Raw genomic sequence first — 19,699 nt, forward strand, 5'->3', positions numbered from 1 at the left:
GACGATATACTCTTATTTATATACCATTACCTCTGCTGATTTTCGTTTCAGTACTGGTTTGGCTTTCTACAAACATGTAGATGAGTGTCCTGGGGTAAGTAAATCTTATTTTCTGTGACACTCTAAGCTATGGTTGGGCACTTTATTTATAAAGTTCTAAATATATGTATTCAAACATTTATTTGCCTTGACTCAGAATGTTCAACATTCCTTATTTTCAGATAGTCAGTTTCATATTTGGGATAATGCATTTGAATCAATCTTTTTTTCTTACCTTAAAAATTTGACTTTTTTTCCCTGTGGGCTGTTAGGCTCGCGGGGGCTGAAAATGCTTCATTTTATTGCGTCATTCTTGGCGCGGATTTTTTTGGCGCAAAAAATCTTTTCTGTTTCCGGCGTCATACGTGTCGCCGGAAGTTGCGTCATTTTTTGACGTCCTTTTGCGCCAAAAATGTCGGCGTTCCGGATGTGGCGTCATTTTTGGCGCCAAAAAGCATTTAGGCGCCAAACAATGTGGGCGTATTATTTGGCGCCAAAAAATATGGGCGTCGCTTTTGTCTCCACATTATTTCAGTCTCATTTTTTCTTTGCTTCTGGTTTCTAGAAGCTTGTTTATTGGCATTTTTTCCCATTCCTGAAACTGTCATTTAAGGAATTTGATCAATTTTGCTTTATATGTTGTTTTTTTCTCTTACCTATTGCAAGATGTCTCATGTTGCATCTGAGTCAGAAGATACTTCAGGAAAATCGCTGTCTAGGGCTGGAACTACCAAAACTAAGTGTATCTGCTGTAAACTTTTGGTAGCTATTCCTCCGGCTGTTGTTTGTATTAATTGTCATGACAAACTTGTTAAAGCAGATAATATTTCCTTTAGTAATGTACCATTGCCTGTTGCAGTTCCCTCAACATCTAAGGTGCAGAATGTTCCTGATAACATAAGAGATTTTGTTTCTGAATCCATCAAGAAGGCTATGTCTGTTATTTCTCCTTCTTGTAAACATAAAAAATCTTTTAAAACTTCTCTCTCTACAGATGAATTTTTAAATGAACATCATCATTCTGATTCTGATGACTCTTCTGGTTCAGAGGATTCTGTCTCAGAGATTGATGCTGATAAATCTTTATATTTATTTAAAATGGAATTTATTCGTTCTTTACTTAAAGAAGTACTAATTGCTTTAGAAATAGAGGATTCTGGTCCTCTTGATACTAATTCTAAACGTTTAGATAAGGTATTTAAATCTCCTGTGGTTATTCCAGAAGTTTTTCCTGTTCCTAATGCTATTTCTGAAGTAATTTCCAGAGAATGGGATAAATTGGGTAATTCATTTACTCCTTCTAAACGTTTTAAGCAATTATATCCTGTGCCGTCTGACAGATTAGAATTTTGGGACAAAATCCCTAAAGTCGATGGGGCTATTTCTACCCTTGCTAAACGTACTACTATTCCTACGTCAGATGGTACTTCGTTTAAAGATCCTTTAGATAGGAAAATTGAATCCTTTCTAAGAAAAGCTTATCTGTGTTCAGGTAATCTTCTTAGACCTGCTATATCTTTGGCTGATGTTGCTGCAGCTTCAACTTTTTGGTTGGAGACTTTAGCGCAACAAGTAACAGATCATGATTCTCATAATATTATTATTCTTCTTCAGCATGCTAATAATTTTATCTGTGATGCCATTTTTGATATTATCAGAGTTGATGTCAGGTTTATGTCTCTAGCTATTTTAGCTAGAAGAGCTTTATGGCTTAAAACTTGGAATGCTGATATGGCTTCTAAATCAACTCTACTTTCCATTTCTTTCCAGGGTAACAAATTAGGCAAAGCCTGCTTCTAAGTCCACATGAAGGTGCGGCCCTCATTCCAGCTCAGCTGGTAGGGGGCAGGTTACGTTTTTTTCAAGGAAATTTGGATCAATTCTGTTCACAATCTTTGGATTCAGAACATTGTTTCAGAAGGGTACAGAATTGGTTTCAAGATGAGACCTCCTGCAAAGAGATTTTTTCTTTCCCATGTCCCTGTAAGTCCAGTGAAAGCTCAAGCATTTCTGAATTGTGTTTCAGATCTAGAGTTGGCTGGAGTAATTATGCCAGTTCCAGTTCTGGAACAGGGGATGGGGTTTTATTCAAATCTCTTCATTGTACCAAAGAAGGAGAATTCCTTCAGACCAGTTCTGGATCTAAAAATATTGAATCGTTATGTAAGGATACCAACGTTCAAAATGGTAACTGTAAGGACTATCTTGCCTTTTGTTCAGCAAGGGCATTTTATGTCCACAATAGATTTACAGGATGCATATCTGCATATTCCGATTCATCCAGATCATTATCAGTTCCTGAGATTCTCTTTTCTGGACAAGCATTACCAGTTTGTGGCTCTGCCGTTTGGCCTAGCTACAGCTCCAAGAATTTTTACAAAGGTTCTTGGTGCCCTTCTGTCTGTAATCAGAGAACAGGGTATTGTGGTATTTCCTTATTTGGACGATATCTTGGTACTTGCTCAGTCTTTACATTTAGCAGAAACTCATACGAATCGACTTGTGTTGTTTCTTCAAGATCATGGTTGGAGGATCAATTCACCAAAAAGTTCATTGATTCCTCAGACAAGGGTAACCTTTCTGGGTTTCCAGATAGATTCAGTGTCCATGACTCTGTCTTTAACAGACAGGAGACGTCTAAAATTGATTTCAGCTTGTCGAAACCTTCAGTCACAATCATTCCCTTCGGTAGCCTTATGCATGGAAATTCTAGGTCTTATGACTGCTGCATCGGACGCGATCCCCTTTGCTCGTTTTCACATGCGACCTCTTCAGCTCTGTATGCTGAATCAATGGTGCAAGGATTACACAAAGATATCTCAATTAATATCTTTAAAACCGATTGTACGACACTCTCTAACGTGGTGGACAGATCACCATCGTTTAATTCAGGGGGCTTCTTTTGTGCTTCCGACCTGGACTGTAATTTCAACAGATGCAAGTCTCACAGGTTGGGGAGCAGTGTGGGGATCTCTGACGGCACAAGGAGTTTGGGAATCTCAGGAGGTGAGATTACCGATCAATATTTTGGAATTCCGTGCAATTTTCAGAGCTCTTCAGTCTTGGCCTCTTCTGAAGAGAGAATCGTTCATTTGTTTTCAGACAGACAATGTCACTACGTGGCATACATCAATCATCAAGGAGGGACTCACAGTCCTCTGGCTATGAAAGAAGTATCTCGAATTCTGGTTTGGGCGGAATCCAGCTCCTGTCTAATCTCTGCGGTTCATATCCCAGGTATAGACAATTGGGAAGCGGATTATCTCAGTCGCCAAACGTTGCATCCGGGCGAATGGTCTCTTCACCCAGAGGTATTTCTTCAGATTGTTCAAATGTGGGAGCTTCCAGAAATAGATCTGATGGCGTCTCATCTAAATAAGAAACTTCCCAGGTATCTGTCCAGATCCCGGGATCCTCAGGCGGAAGCAGTGGATGCATTATCACTTCCTTGGAAGTATCATCCTGCTTATATCTTTCCGCCTCTAGTTCTTCTTCCAAGAGTAATCTCCAAGATTCTGAAGGAATGCTCGTTTGTTCTGCTGGTAGCTCCGGCATGGCCTCACAGGTTTTGGTATGCGGATCTTGTCCGGATGGCCTCTTGCCATCCGTGGACTCTTCCGCTACGACCAGACCTTCTGTCGCAAGGTCCTTTTTTCCAAGGTAGGTATGGAGATTGAACGCTTGATTCTTGGTCAAAGAGGTTTCTCTGACTCTGTGATTAATACTATGTTACAGGCTCGTAAATCTGTATCCAGAGAGATATATTATAGAGTCTGGAAGACTTATATTTCTTGGTGTCTTTCTCATCATTTTTCTTGGCATTCTTTTAGAATTCCGAGAATTTTACAGTTTCTTCAGGATGGTTTAGATAAAGGTTTATCCGCAAGTTCTTTGAAAGGACAAATCTCTGCTCTTTCTGTTCTTTTTTACAGAAAGATTGCTAATCTTCCTGATATTCATTGTTTTGTACAAGCTTTGGTTCGTATAAAACCTGTCATTAAGTCAATTTCTCCTCCTTGGAGTTTGAATTTGGTTCTGGGGGCTCTTCAAGCTCCTCCGTTTGAACCTATGCATTCATTGGACATTAAATTACTTTCTTGGAAAGTTTTGTTCCTTTTGGCAATCTCTTCTGCCAGAAGAGTTTCTGAATTATCTGCTCTTTCTTGTGAGTCTCCTTTTCTGATTTTTCATCAGGATAAGGCAGTGTTGCGAACTTCTTTTGAATTTTTACCTAAGGTTGTGAATTCTAACAACATTAGTAGAGAAATTGTGGTTCCTTCATTATGTCCTAATCCTAAGAATTCTAAGGAGAAATCATTGCATTCTTTGGATGTTGTTAGAGCTTTGAAATATTATGTTGAAGCTACTAAGTCTTTCCGAAAGACTTCTAGTTTATTTGTTATCTTTTCTGGTTCTAGAAAAGGCCAGAAAGCTTCTGCCATTTCTTTGGCATCTTGGTTGAAATCTTTAATTCATCTTGCCTATGTTGAGTCGGGTAAAACTCCGCCTCAAAGGATTACAGCTCATTCTACTAGGTCAGTTTCTACTTCCTGGGCGTTTAGGAATGAAGCTTCGATTGATCAGATTTGCAAAGCAGCAACTTGGTCCTCTTTGCATACTTTTACTAAATTCTACCATTTTGATGTATTTTCTTCTTCTGAAGCAGTTTTTGGTAGAAAAGTACTTCAGGCAGCGGTTTCAGTTTGAATCTTCTGCTTATGTTTTTCATTAAACTTTATTTTGGGTGTGGATTATTTTCAGCAGGAATTGGCTGTCTTTATTTTATCCCTCCCTCTCTAGTGACTCTTGCGTGGAAAGATCCACATCTTGGGTAATCATTATCCCATACGTCACTAGCTCATGGACTCTTGCTAATTACATGAAAGAAAACATAATTTATGTAAGAACTTACCTGATAAATTCATTTCTTTCATATTAGCAAGAGTCCATGAGGCCCGCCCTTTTTTTGGGGTGGTTATGATTTTTGTATAAAGCACAATTATTCCAATTCCTTATTCTATATGCTTTCGCACTTTTTTATCACCCCACTTCTTGGCTATTCGTTAAACTGAATTGTGGGTGTGGTGAGGGGTGTATTTATAGGCATTTTGAGGTTTGGGAAACTTTGCCCCTCCTGGTAGGAATGTATATCCCATACGTCACTAGCTCATGGACTCTTGCTAATATGAAAGAAATGAATTTATCAGGTAAGTTCTTACATAAATTATGTTTTTTCCATCGATATACGTGGCTTCTTCTTCCCCCATATGAAGCTAGTACATGCCCTATTATATCTATCTATATCTTTCTTCAACATGAATAATGGTAAATTCTGTAATAAAAATAACAATTTGTAGAAAATTATTGTTTTAATCAACATAATTCTTGCAGTTAATGACAAATAATATATATTCAATTTGCCTAGATCAATCTTTATTTTATCCAAGAGATCTTTGTAATTTAATTGATACCATTCCTTAGGGTTTCTGCTAATTTTAATACCTAAATAATTTATATATTGTACTTCTTTAAAGATATATTGCCCACTGTCTCTGATTTACTTGGATTTATCTTATAACCGGAGAATGAACTGAATTTATTTATTACCTCCAAAAAACCTGGAATATTGTTGACTGTATTCTGCAAGAACATCAATATTCTGAGTACCTATTTTAACTGGTTGCAGTTCTTTTCTAATATAGATTGCGAGAGGTTCTAATGCAATATCAAATAACTACTCCAGAATTGTTATTGTTTAGAAAGATTGATAATCCCTTTATTTACCATTCCACAGTTTTGCATAACCAACACTGTTATATTAATACACTTTTTACCCCTGTTATTATCTTGTAGCTAAGCCTCTGCAGACTGAGCCCTTATCTCAGTTCTTGACAGACCTGCTTTTTAGCGAATTAGTGCTAGTTCATACATAACTCCTCGGTAGTGAGCACAATGTTATCTATATGGCACTGTCTGGCTGTGATAAACTGTCAAATGCATTGAGATAAGAGGTGGCTTTCAAGGGCTTAGAAATTAGCATATGAGCCAATTTAGGTTTAGCTTTCAACAAAGAATACAAAGTGAACAAAGCAAATTTGATGATAAAAGTATATTGAAAAGTTGTTTAAAATGACATGCCCTATCTGAACCAAATTACATGCCCTATCTGAACCAAATTACATGCCCTATCTGAACCAAATTACATGCCCTATCTGAACCAAATTACATGCCCTATCTGAATCAAATTATATGCCCTATCTGAATCAGATTACATGCCCTATCTGAATCAGATTACATGCCCTATCTGAATCAAATTACATGCCCTATCTGAATCAAGTTGCATGCCCTATCTGAATCAAGTTGCATGCCCTATCTGAATCAAGTTGCATGCCCTATCTGAATCAAATTATATGCCCTATCTAAACCAAATTACATGTCCTATCTGAATCAAATTATATGCCCTATCTGAACCACATTACATGCCTTATCTGAACCACATTACATGCCCTATCTGAACCAAATGACATGCCCTATCTGAACCAAATGACATGTCCTATCTGAATCAAATTACATGTCCTATCTGAATTAAATTATATGCCCTATCTGAACCAAATTACATGCCCTATCTGAACCAAATTACATGCCCTATCTGAATCAAATTACATGCCCTATCTGAACCAAATTACATGCCCTATCTGAATCAAATTACATGCCCTATCTGAACCAAATTACATGCCCTATCTGAATCAAGTTGCATGCCCTATCTGAATCAAGTTGCATGCCCTATCTGAATCAAGTTCGATGCCCTATCTGAACCAAATTACATGCCCTATCTGAACCACATTACATGCCTTATCTGAACCACATTACATGCCTTATCTGAACCACATTACATGCCCTATCTGAACCAAATTACATGCCTTATCTGAACCACATTACATGCCCTATCTGAACCAAATTACATGCCCTATCTGAACCAAATTACATGTCCTATCTGAATCAAATTATATGCCCTATCTGAACCAAATTACATGCCCTATCTGAACCAAATTGCATGCCCTATCTGAATCAAATTACATGCCCTATCTGAATCAAATTACATGCCCTATCTGAATCAAGTTGCATGCCCTATCTGAATCAAATTACATGCCCTATCTGAACCAAATTACATGCCCTATCTGAACCAAATTACATGCCCTATCTGAACCAAATTACATGCCCCATCTGAACCAAATTACATGCCCTATCTGAATCAAATTACATGCCCTATCTGAACCAAATTACATGCCCTATCTGAACCAAATTACATGTCCTATCTGAATCAAAGTATATGACCTATCTGAACCACATTACATGCCCTATCTGAACCACATTACATGCCCTATCTGAACCACATTACATGCCCTATCTGAACCACATTACATGCCCTATCTGAACCACATTACATGCCCTATCTGAACCACATTACATGCCCTATCTGAACCAAATTACATGCCCTATCTGAATCAAATTACATGCCCTATCTGAATCAAATTACATGCCCTATTTGAACCAAATTACATGCCATATCTGAATCAAATTACATGCCCTATCTGAACCAAATTACATGCCCTATCTGAATCAAATTACATGCCCTATCTGAATCAAATCACATGCCCTATCTAAATCAAATTACTGTACATGCCCTATCTGAATCATGAAAGTTTAATTTTGACTAGACTGTCCCTTTAAAATAAAATAACAAAGCAATGCAATGAAAATTCTTATAACCATTTCTCCTAAAAAACAAGAAAAAAATGTTATACTATACTAGTTCGATTTTCTTTATTTATAATCGCCTAGATTTAGAGTTCTGCGTTAGCCGTCAAAACCAGCGTTAAGGGCTCCTAACGCTGGTTTTGGCCGCCCGCTGGTATTTAGAGTCAGCCAGGAAAGGGTCTAACGCTCACTTTCCAGCCGCAACTTTTCCATACCGCAGATCCCCATACGCCAATTGCGTATCCTATCTTTTCAATGGGATCTTCCTAACGCCGGTATTTAGAGTCTTGGCTGAAGTGAGCGTTAGAACTCTAACGACAAAACTCCAGCCGCAGAAAAAAGTCAGGAGTTAAGAGCTTTATGGGCTAACGCCGGTTCATAAAGCTCTTAACTACTGTGCTCTAAAGTACACTAACACCCATAAACTACCTATGTACCCCTAAACCGAGGTCCCCCCACATCGCCGCCACTCTAATACATTTTTCTAACCCCTAATCTGCCGACCGCACACCGCCGCCACATACATTATCCCTATGTACCCCTAATCTGCTGCCCCTAACATCGCCGACACTTACATAATATTTATTAACCCCTAATCTGCCCCCCCAACGTCGCCGCTACTTTACCTACACTTACTAACCCCTAATCTGCCGACCGGACCTCGCCGCTACTCTAATAAATGTATTAACAGCTCTTTTGCATTTAAAAAAACCATACAATACCTCCCCCCAAAATTACAACCCACCACCCACATACCCCTAATCTAACCCAAACACCCCTTAAAAAACCTAACACTAAGCCCCTGAAGATCTCCCTACCTTATCTTCACCACGTCGGGTATCACCGATCCGTCCAGAAGAGGGTCCGAAGTCTTCATCCTATCCGGCAAGAAGAGGACATCCGGACCGGTAGACATGTTCATCCAGGCGGCGTCTTCTATCTTCATCCATCCGGCGCGGAGCGGGACCATCTTGAAGCAACCAACGCGGATCCATCCTCTTCTTCCGGCGACTCCCGACGAATGAAGGTTCCTTTAAGTGACGTCATCCAAGATGGCGTCCCTCGAATTCCGATTGGCTGATAGGATTCAGCCAATCGGAATTAAGGTAGGAAAAATCTGATTGGCTGATTGAATCAGCCAATCAGATTCAAGTTCAATCCGATTGGCTGATTGGATCAGCCAATCAGATTGAGATTGCATTCTATTGGCTGATCTGAACAGCCAATAGAATGCAAGCTCAATCTGATTGGCTGATCCAATCAGCCAATCGGATTGAACTTGAATCTGATTGGCTGATTCAATCAGCCAATCAGATTTTTCCTACCTTAATTCGAGGGACGCCATCTTGCATGACGTCACTTAAAGGAACCTTCATTCGTCGGGAGTCGCCGGAAGAAGAGGATGGATCCGCGTTGGCTGCTTCAAGATGGTCCCGCTCCGCGCCGGATGGATGAAGATAGAAGACGCCGCCTTGATGAACATGTCTACCGGTCCGGATGTCCTCTTCTTGCCGGATAGGATGAAGACTTCGGACCCTCTTCTGGACGGATCGGTGATACCCGGCGTGGTGAAGATAAGGTAGGGAGATCTTCAGGGGCTTAGTGTTAGGTTTTTTAAGGGGTGTTTGGGTTAGATTAGGGGTATGTGGGTGGTGGGTTGTAATTTTGGGGGGAGGTATTGTATGGTTTTTTTAAATGCAAAAGAGCTGTTTTCTTTGGGGCATGCCCCACAAAAGGCCCTTTTAAGGGCTGGTAAGGTAAAAGAGCTGTTAACTTTTTATTTTAGAATAGGGTAGGGTATTTTTTATTTTGGGGGGCTTTGTTATTTTTTTAGGGGGCGTAGAGTAGGTGTAATTAGTTTAAAATTCTTGTAATCTTTTTTTATTTTTTGTAATTTAGTGTTTGTTTTTTTTGTAATTTAGTTTAGTTGATTTAATTGTAGATAATTGTAGGTAGTTTAGTTAATTCATTTATTGATAGTGTAGTGTTAGGTTTAATTGTAACTTAGGTTAGGATTTATTTTACAGGTAATTTTGTACTTATTTTAACTAGGTAGCTATTAAATAGTTATTAACTATTTAATAGCTATTGTACCTAGTTAAAATAAATACAAAGTTGCCTGTAAAATAAATATAAATGCTAAAATAGCTACAATATAATTATTTGTTATATTGTAGCTATATTAGGGTTTATTTTACAGGTAAGTATTTAGCTTTAAATAGGATTAATTTATTTAATAAAATTTATTTTATTTCGTTAGATTTAAATTAAATTTAACTTAGGGGGGTGTTAGTGTTAGGGTTAGACTTAGCTTTAGGGGTTAATACATTTATTATAGTAGCGGCGAGGTCCAGTCGGCAGATTAGGGGTTAATAAGTGTAGGTAAGGTAGCAGCGACGTTGGGGGGGCAGATTAGGGGTTAATAAATATAATATAGGGGTCGGCGGTGTTAGGGGCAGCAGATTAGGGGTTGATAGGGATAACGTAGGTTGCGGCGGTGTCCGGAGCGGAAGATTAGGGGTTAATAATAATATGCAGGGGTCAGCGATAGCGGGGCGGCAGATTAGGGGTTAATAAGTGTAAGGTTAGGGGTGTTTAGACTCGGGGTACATGTTAGGGTGTTAGGTGCAGACTTAGGAAGTGTTTCCCCATAGGAAACAATGGGGCTGCGTTAGTCGCTGACCGCTGCTTTTTTGCAGGTGTTTTTTTTTCAGCTCAAACTGCCCCATTGTTTCCTATGGGGATATCATGCACGAGCACGTTTTTGAAGCTGGCCGCGTCCGTAAGCAACGCTGGTATTTAGAGTTGCAGTGGCGGTAAATTATGCTCTACGCTCCCTTTTTGGAGCCTAACGCAGCCCTTCAGAGAACTCTAAATACCAGCGTTGTTTAAAAGGTGCAGGGGAAAAAAAACACGTGTAGCTAACGCACCCCTTCTAACGCAAAACTCTAAATCTAGGTGAATGTAAATTGGTCCCATTATTAGTAGCTTTCTGAAATGTGACAAAGTCTTCTAAATAAAAAGGAAAAAGTATAATCTCTGCGTAGCAAATAGCCGGGATGCATAGTTACATAAAGTGATTTTATCATCAGGATCTTGAGATCAGAATGAACAGAGATTATAGGAAATGTACTAATTAAACTAGAGATACCCAGAGGGTACTGATACAGTTCATGCAACTCCCTCTAATCATGGGGGCAACCATTTTGTAACCTAGGTTACACCACAGGCATCTGAGGGAGAGTTACTGCACATGTGCAAGCAGGTCAGCACTGGAATGTAGTGAAAGCTAGGTCATCATATTGCACAAAGTATTGTAGGTATTGCACATGATATTGTACATAATACTGTAGATATTGTACAAGGTATTGTGCATGGTATTGTACATAGTAGTGTAGGTATTGCCCATGGTATTGTATATAGTATTGTAGATATTATACAAGGTATTGCACATGGTATTGTACATAGTATTGTAGATATTGTACAAGGTATTGCACATAGTATTGTACATAATACTGTAGATATTGTACAAGGTATTGCACTTGGTATTGTACATAGTACTGCAGGTATTGCACATGGTATTGTACAAGGTATTGTACTTGGTATTGTACATAGTATTGTATATATTGCACAAGGTATTGCACTTGGTATTGTACAAGGTATTGCACATAGTACTGTAGGTATTGTACACGGTATTGCACATGGCATTGTACATAGTACTGTAGGTATTATACAAGGTATTGCACTTGGCATTGTACATAGTATTTGTAAGTATTGCACAAGGTATTGCACTTGGTATTGTACATAGTATTGTAGATATTGTGCAAGGTATTGCACTTGGTATTGTACAAGGTATTGCACATGGTATTGTACATAGTACTGTGGTATTGTGCAAGGTATTGCACATGGCAGTGTACATAGTACTGTAGGTATTGTACAAGGTATTGCACTTGGCATTGTACATAGTATTGTAGGTATTGTACAAGGTATTGCACATGGTATTGTACAAGGTATTGCACATAGTATTGTAAATATTGTACAAGGTTTTGCACATGGTATTGTACATAGTATTGCAAGTATTGTACATAGTATTGTAGGTATTGTACAAGGTATTGCACATAGTATTGTACATAGTACTATAGGCATTGTACAAGGTATTGCACTTGGTATTGTACATAGAATTGTAGATATTGTACAAGGTATTGTACATGGTATTGTACAAGGTATTGTACATAGTATTGTACGTATTGTACAAGGTATTGCACTTGGCATTGTACATAGTATTGTAGGTATTGTACAAGTTATTGTACATAGTTTTGTACAAGGTATTGCACTTGGTATTGTACATAGAATTGTAGATATTGTACAAGGTATTGTACATGGTATTGTACAAGGTATTGTACATAGTATTGTACGTATTGTACAAGGTATTGCACTTGGCATTGTACATAGTATTGTAGGTATTGTACAAGTTATTGTACATGGTATTGTACAAGGTATTGCACTTGGTATTGTACATAGTATTTGTAGGTATTGCACAAGGTATTACACTTGGTATTGTACATGGTATTGTAGATATTGTACAAGGTATTGCACTTGGTATAGTACATAGTACTGTAGGTATTGTACAAGGTATTGCACATGGCATTGTACATAGCACTGTAGGTATTGTACAAGGTATTGCACTTGGTATTGTACATAGTATTGTAGGTATTGTACAAGGTATTGCACATGGTATTGCGCATAGTATTGTAAATATTGTACAAGGTTTTGCACATGGTATTGTACATAGTATTGTAGGTATTGTACATAGTATTGTAGGTATTGTACAAGGTATTGCACATAGTATTGCACATAGTTTTTTAGGTATTGTACAAGGTATTGCACTTGGTATTGTACACAGTACTGTTCAAGGTATTGCACATGGTATTGTACATAGTATTGTAGGTATTGTACAAGGTATTGCACATGGTATTGTAGGTATTGTACATAGTATTGTAAGCATTTCACATGGTATTGCACATGGTATTGTAGGTATTGTACATAGTATTGTAGGCATTTCACATGGTATTGCATGTGGTATTGTACATAGTATTGTAGGTATTGTACAAGGTATTGCACATGGTATTGTAGGTATTGTACATAGTATTGTAGGCATTTCACATGGTATTGTAGGTATTGCATGTGGTATTGTACATATTGTACAAGATATTGCACATGATCATAGTGTCATTTGCACAAGCCTAGAGTCTTTTACAACAGCCTAACATGAGTGATCTTCTTCCCTAGATGACTTTGTGAAGCAGTCTCACGGGATGTTGCTTCTCTTCAGCTTGAAGAATCCCACTTTTCCAGAGTACATGTTCAGTACGGATAGTGGCATCATGTGCCTGGACCTTCACAAGGAGCACCCGTACCTGGTGGCCGTGGGATTCTATGATGGTAACGTGGCTGTATACAACATGAAAGCTGAAACTCCCCAACCAAGCTTTATGAGCTCAGCGAAATCCGGCAAACACATAGACCCCGTGTGGCAGGTGAGCAAGTGAATTTATTTTAAAATGTGTCTGTGTTTATTAATGAGGCATTCTTATACAAACAGTATATACACTAACTCGTATTAATGAAACCAGATTACTATGTATTTAAATTTGTGTGAAACAGTAATATGGAAGAGCGCCAAAAGATTGTGAGTACTAAAAACTTTAAAACCTATAAGGTGTGCATTTTATGCACAATGCACAGTTATACATAAATATACATAAATAAAATCTAATACGCAGAATAAATGCCTGCAGATAATACAGGTAATAATAAAATTAGTACAGAATTAAAAGGAGATAAACTAATATGCAAATAACAATCCTGCTGTTTCAAATTAGCCTAAGTGCACCTAATTGGCTAGATGACTTAAGTCCAGTGACCAAATCCTGACTCATCAATATACAGTCATATGGGTGAATATGTCCAAAAAATGAATGTGTTCTAATCGTGTAGTAATCCAAACTAGTGAAGTGGTGAAGTCTCCAAAACTCCAAAAGTAATGATAAAAGTGCACAAAGTCCAAAATAAATCCAAATGTGTTCAAAAATGTGGTGACAAAAATATCAATGGTATTCAAAATCCAAAAATAAAACTGATATTAAAAATAAAAATAAAAAAGGTTAAAAATAGCCAAAAATATGAAACCAGTGAACAATCAAAATATGAAATGTGAAAAATATAAAAAATATATGAGAAATTGTCTAGTTGGAGCTGTGTATATGGGATCCGAATGTGCTAATGGTTTCTACAATGTGAAACTATCCTTAGGTAAGGGCTGGAATTATCGTGCCTGTACCTGTAAAAAACAACAAAAAATAGTGCAATACAGCAAAAACAGTTATATAACAATGGAATAAGGCTTACCAGACTGTCAACGCGTTTCGGATCTCAAATAGGGCCTTTCTCAAGACTGAGTACTGGTCATGCCCTTTCGCCTTAAATACAGTTTGTAATGTTGTGAATGATTATGACTTCCTGTTACTTTTGGCGCCAAAACTACCTTCCTGTGTAGCGCACAAAATCTTCCCCTCTTTTCTTTTCTGCCCCGTAAGTTAAAGTGTTTGTAAATATTAACTTAGTTCCTACTTGGTGCATATGGTCTTCTTCCTTTTGCTTACTATAGCTTGCACAGGAAGGTAGTTTTGGCACCAAAAGTAACAGGAAGTCATAATCATTCACAACATTATGGTCAAACATATTTATCTTGAGATGTAAATTATTGTCAGACAGTACATTGCTTTTGTATGTTGTTTATTTGTTTTCCATTTCTTTTCTGTATATTGCTCATACTGTACGTATACAGGGATACCAGATGTATGATCACACCGACTTGTAACACTGATAACTATATATGTGATATGTTTATCTTCTGAAAATAAAAATTGTTATTGAAAAAAAAAAAAAAAAAAAGTATAATGTTTGTAGGAATAGAGAGTTAGTTGACAGTAGCAGGTATCTAGGAGCTGGGCGTATGGGCATTAATGTTTTTTTCATAAAAAGTATAGGTAGCCTCTAAAAGACAAGCCAGACGACTATACAAATACCTTATTTCTCCTACATTGGTGTGTCCGGTCCACGGCTTCATCCTTACTTGTGGGAATATTCTCTTCCCTAACAGGAAATGGCAAAGAGAGCACAGCAAAAGCTGCCCATATAGCTCCCCCTCTGGCTCCGCCCCCCAGTAAAGAGTATGTGGTGTTAGTTGTAGTTTTATTTCTTCTATCAAGAGTTTGTTATTTTAAAATAGTGCCGGTTTGTACTATTTACTCTACAACAGAAAGTGATGAAGAGTTCTGTTAAAAGAGGAGTATGATTTTAGCAACAGTAACTAAAATCCATTGCTGTTCCCACGCAGGACTGTTGAAACCAGAGAACTTCAGTTGGGGGGAACAGTTTGCAGACTTTTCTGCCCCAGGTATGACTAGTCTCTTTTCTAACAAGACATAGTAATGCTAGAAGACTGTCATTTTCCCTTATGGGATCGGTAAGCCATTTTCTTAGACTCATAACAGAATGAAGGCTTATAAATGGGCTCTATACTGGTTGACACTATTGTGGGCTAAATCGATTGATTTATATAATATTTATATGACTTTTGGAGTGTTTGTGACTTTGAAACACTTTTGGGAACGTTTTTATTACGCCTGGCTGTTGTTTAGACACCTAATCTAGTCAGGAAGGCCCCTTCACTCTGGTATGCAGAGGGAGGAGGCCACATTTTCGCGCCTCAGTTGCGCAGTTACTTTTGGAAGCTGTGCATGCAGCTTCATGTGAGAGGTTCCTGTGGCCATAAAAACGATTTCTAGAAGGCTTATTTCTGTGGTGATTAACCCCCAAGGAAGGTAAAAGCCGCAGCAAAGGCTGTGGCAGGGACTGTAGTGGGTTAAACTGGTAAATTGAACAATTAGCTCCGGTTTACTCATTTAAGGGGTTAGAGACTTGATATTTGGTGTGCAATACTTTCAAAGCATTAAGACTCTAGGGTGCAATTTTGTAAAGATCGGATATTTCCTTCATAGTTTTTCAAACGTTCAGAAATAAAGTGTGCTCTGTTTATTATTTAAAGAGACAGTAACGGTTTTGTTTAAAAACGGTTTTATTGCATTAATAGCCTGCCAAAGTCTGTCTAACATGTCTATACCTTCAGATAGCATATGTTCTGTGTGTATGGAGGCCAAGGTGGTTCCCCCTTTAAATGTATGTTCAAATTTTGCCATGGCGTCCAAACAAAGTAAGGACAGTACTGTCACATTTAATAAGGTTGCCCAAGGTGATTCTTCAAATGAAGGTAGTGGGGATAGCTCATCATCCTCTCCTTCTGTGTCAACACCAGTTATGCCCACGCAGGCGATACCTAGTACATCTAGCGCGCCAATGCTTGTTACTATGCAGCAATTAACTGCAGTAATGGATAATTCTATAGCAAATCTTTTATCCAAACTGCCAGCATTTCCCAGAAAGCGTGATTGCTCAGTTTTAAATACAGAGGATGAGCAAGTGGGCGCTGACAATAATTTATCTGTTATACCCTCACACCAGTCTGAATTGGCAGTGAGGGAGGGTCTGTCTGAGGGAGAAATTTCTGATTCAGGAAAAGTTTTTCTCAGCAGGCAGAACCTGATATCGTGGCATTTAAATTTAAGTTAGAACATGTCCGCGCCCTGCTTAAGGAGGTGCTAACTACTCTTGATGATTGTGACTCTTTGGTGATTCCAGAGAAATTGTGCAAAATGGACAAATTCTTAGAGGTCCCTGTGCATGATGATGCCTTTCCGATACCCAAGAGGGTGGCGGACATAGTGACCAAGGAGTGGGAGAAGCCAGGTATACCTTTTGTCCCACCTCCTATATTTAAGAAAATGTTCCCCATTGTCGACCCCAGAAGGGACGCATGGCAAACAGTCCCTAAGGTTGAGGGGGCAGTTTCTACATTGGCCAAGCGCACAACTATTCCCATTGAGGACAGTTGTGCTTTCAAAGATCCTATGGATAAAAAATTGGAAAGATTGCTTAAAAAGATATTTGTTCAGCAAGTTTTCCTTCTCCAACCAATTTCGTGCATTATTCCTGTCACCACGGCGGCGTCTTTTTGGTTCGAGGAACTAGAAAATTTGCTCCATAAGGAGACTCCATATGAGGAAGTCATGGACAGAATTCACGCACTAAAGTTGGCTAATTCCTTTATTTTAGATGCCGCTTTTCAATTGGCTAAATTAGCGGCGAAAAATTCAGGTTTTGCAATAGTGGCGCGCAGAGCGCTTTGGCTAAAATCTTGGTCAGCGGATGTGTCGTCCAAGACAAAACTGCTTAATATTCCTTTCAAAGGTAAGACCCTTTTTGGGCCAGAATTGAAGGAAATTATTTCAGACATCACTGGGGGAAAGGGCCATGCCCTCCCACAGGATAGTCCTTTCAAGGCTAAGAACAAATCTAATTTTCGTTCCTTTCGCAATTTCAGGAACGGACCGTCTCCTAACTCTGCAGCCTCTAGACAAGAGGGTAACGCTTCCCAGCCTAAACCAGCATGGAAACCAATGCAAGGCTGGAACAAGGGTAAACAGGCCAAGAAGCCTGCTGCTGCTACCAAGACAGCATGAAGGGGTAGCCCCCGATCCGGGACCGGATCTAGTAGGGGGCAGACTTTCTCTCTTTGCTCAGGCTTGGGCAAGAGATATTCCGGATCCCTGGGCACTAGAAATAGTCTCTCAGGGGTATCTTCTAGAGTTCAAGGAACTTCCTCCAAGGGGAAGGTTCCACATGTCTCGCTTATCTTCAGACCAGATAAAGAGACAGGCATTCTTACATTGCGTAGGAGACCTATTAAAGATGGGAGTGATACACCCAGTTCCAACAGCGGAACAAGGTCTGGGGTTTTACTCAAACCTGTTTGTAGTTCCCAAAAAAGAGGGAACTTTCAGGCCAATTCTGGATTTAAAAATTCTAAACAAATTCCTCAGAGTTCCATCATTCAAAATGGAAACCATTCGAACGATTTTACCAACAATCCAGGAGGGTCAATACATGACTACCGTGGACTTAAAGGATGCGTACCTACATATTCCTATCCACAAAGATCATCATCAGTTCCTAAGGTTCGCCTTTCTGGACAAACATTACCAGTTCGTGGCTCTTCCGTTCGGTTTAGCCACTGCTCCCAGAATTTTCACAAAGGTGCTAGGGTCCCTACTAGCGGTTCTAAGACAGAGGGGCATTGCAGTGGCACCTTACTTAGAAGACACCCTAATCCAAGAGTCGTCCCTTTCCAGATCAAGGGCTCATACAGACATTGTATTAGCCTTTCTCAGGTCTCACGGGTGGAAAGTGAACGTAGAAATAATAGATTCTGTAGAAATGAAGATTTTTCTGACAGAGGTCAGAAAATTAAAGCTTCTAAACGCTTGTCAAGTTCTTCAAGCTATTCCTCAGCCTTCCATAGCTCAGTGCATGGAGGTAATAGGACTAATGGTTGCAGCAATGGACGTGGTTCCTTTTGCTCAAATTCATCTAAGACCATTGCAACTGTGCATGCTCAAACAGTGGAATGGGGATTATGCAGACTTGTCTCCCCAGATTCAATTAGACCAGGTAACCAGAGACTCACTCCGCTGGTGGTTGACTCAGGATCACCTGTCTCAGGGAATGAGTTTCCGCAGACCAGAGTGGGTCATCGTCACGACCGACGCCAGTCTCTTAGGCTGGGGCGCGGTCTGGGACTCCCTGAAAGCTCAGGGTCTATGGTCTCGGGAAGAGTCCCTTCTCCCGATAAACATTTTGGAACTGAGAGCGATATTCAATGCGCTCCTGGCCTGGCCTCACCTAGCGAAGGCCAGATTCATAAGATTTCAGTCGGACAACATGACGACTGTAGCGTACATCAATCATCAGGGGGGAACAAAGAGTTCCTTGGCGATGAGAGAGGTATCCAAGATCATCAAATGGGCGGAGGATCACTCCTGCCACCTATCTGCAATCCACATCCCAGGAGTAGACAACTGGGAGGCGGATTATTTGAGTCGTCAGACTTTCCATCCGGGGGAGTGGGAACTCCACCCGGAGGTCTTTGCCCAGTTAACTCAACTATGGGGCACTCCGGATATGGATCTGATGGCGTCTCGTCAGAACTTCAAAGTTCCTCGATACGGGTCCAGATCCAGGGATCCCAGGGCGACACTAGTGGATGCATTAGTGGCGCCTTGGTCGTTCAATCTAGCTTATGTGTTTCCACCGTTCCCTCTCCTTCCCAGGCTGGTAGCCAGGATCAAACAGGAGAAGGCCTCGGTGATCCTAATAGCTCCTGCGTGGCCACGCAGGACTTGGTATGCAGACCTGGTGAATATGTAATCGGCTCCACCTCCACCATGGAAGCTACCTTTGAGACAGGATCTTCTAGTACAAGGTCCATTCGAACATCCAAATCTAGTCTCTCTGCAACTGACTGCTTGGAAATTGAACGCTTGATTCTATCTAAGCGTGGGTTTTCAGATTCAGTTATAGATACTCTGGTTCAAGCCAGAAAGCCTGTGACTAGGAAAATTTACCATAAGATATGGCACAAATATATCCGTTGGTGCGAATCCAAGGGTTTTTCTTGGAGTAAAATCAAAATTCCTAGTATTCTTTCCTTTCTCCAAGAGGGTTTGGAGAAAGGTCTGTCAGCTAGTTCTCTAAAGGGACAGATACCTGCTCTGTCTGTCTTGTTGCACAAACGTCTGGCAGCCGTGCCAGATGTACAAGCGTTTGTACAGGCGTTAGTCAGAATCAAGCCTGTTTACAGACCTATGACTCCTCCATGGAGTCTAAACTTAGTTCTTTCAGTTCTTCAAGGGGTTCCGTTTGAACCTTTGCATTCCATAGATAT

The 19,699-nt window shown here is 39.6% G+C and overlaps 1 protein-coding gene across 1 annotated transcript in view; it reads left to right on the top strand.

Annotated features, from left to right (window-relative positions):
- DNAI1 (dynein axonemal intermediate chain 1) overlaps window positions 1-19,699 on the top strand; it is an 803,770-nt gene that overhangs the window by 179,621 nt on the left and 604,450 nt on the right. Inside the window, exon 13 of the mRNA XM_053700976.1 lies at window positions 13,087-13,334. Within this exon, the coding sequence (XP_053556951.1) occupies window positions 13,087-13,334 (248 nt within the window). The remainder of the gene's footprint in view (window positions 1-13,086; window positions 13,335-19,699) is intronic.

The sequence above is a fragment of the Bombina bombina genome, chromosome 2 (assembly GCF_027579735.1).
Source record: "Bombina bombina isolate aBomBom1 chromosome 2, aBomBom1.pri, whole genome shotgun sequence".
NCBI classification, from domain to species: Eukaryota; Metazoa; Chordata; class Amphibia; order Anura; family Bombinatoridae; genus Bombina; species Bombina bombina.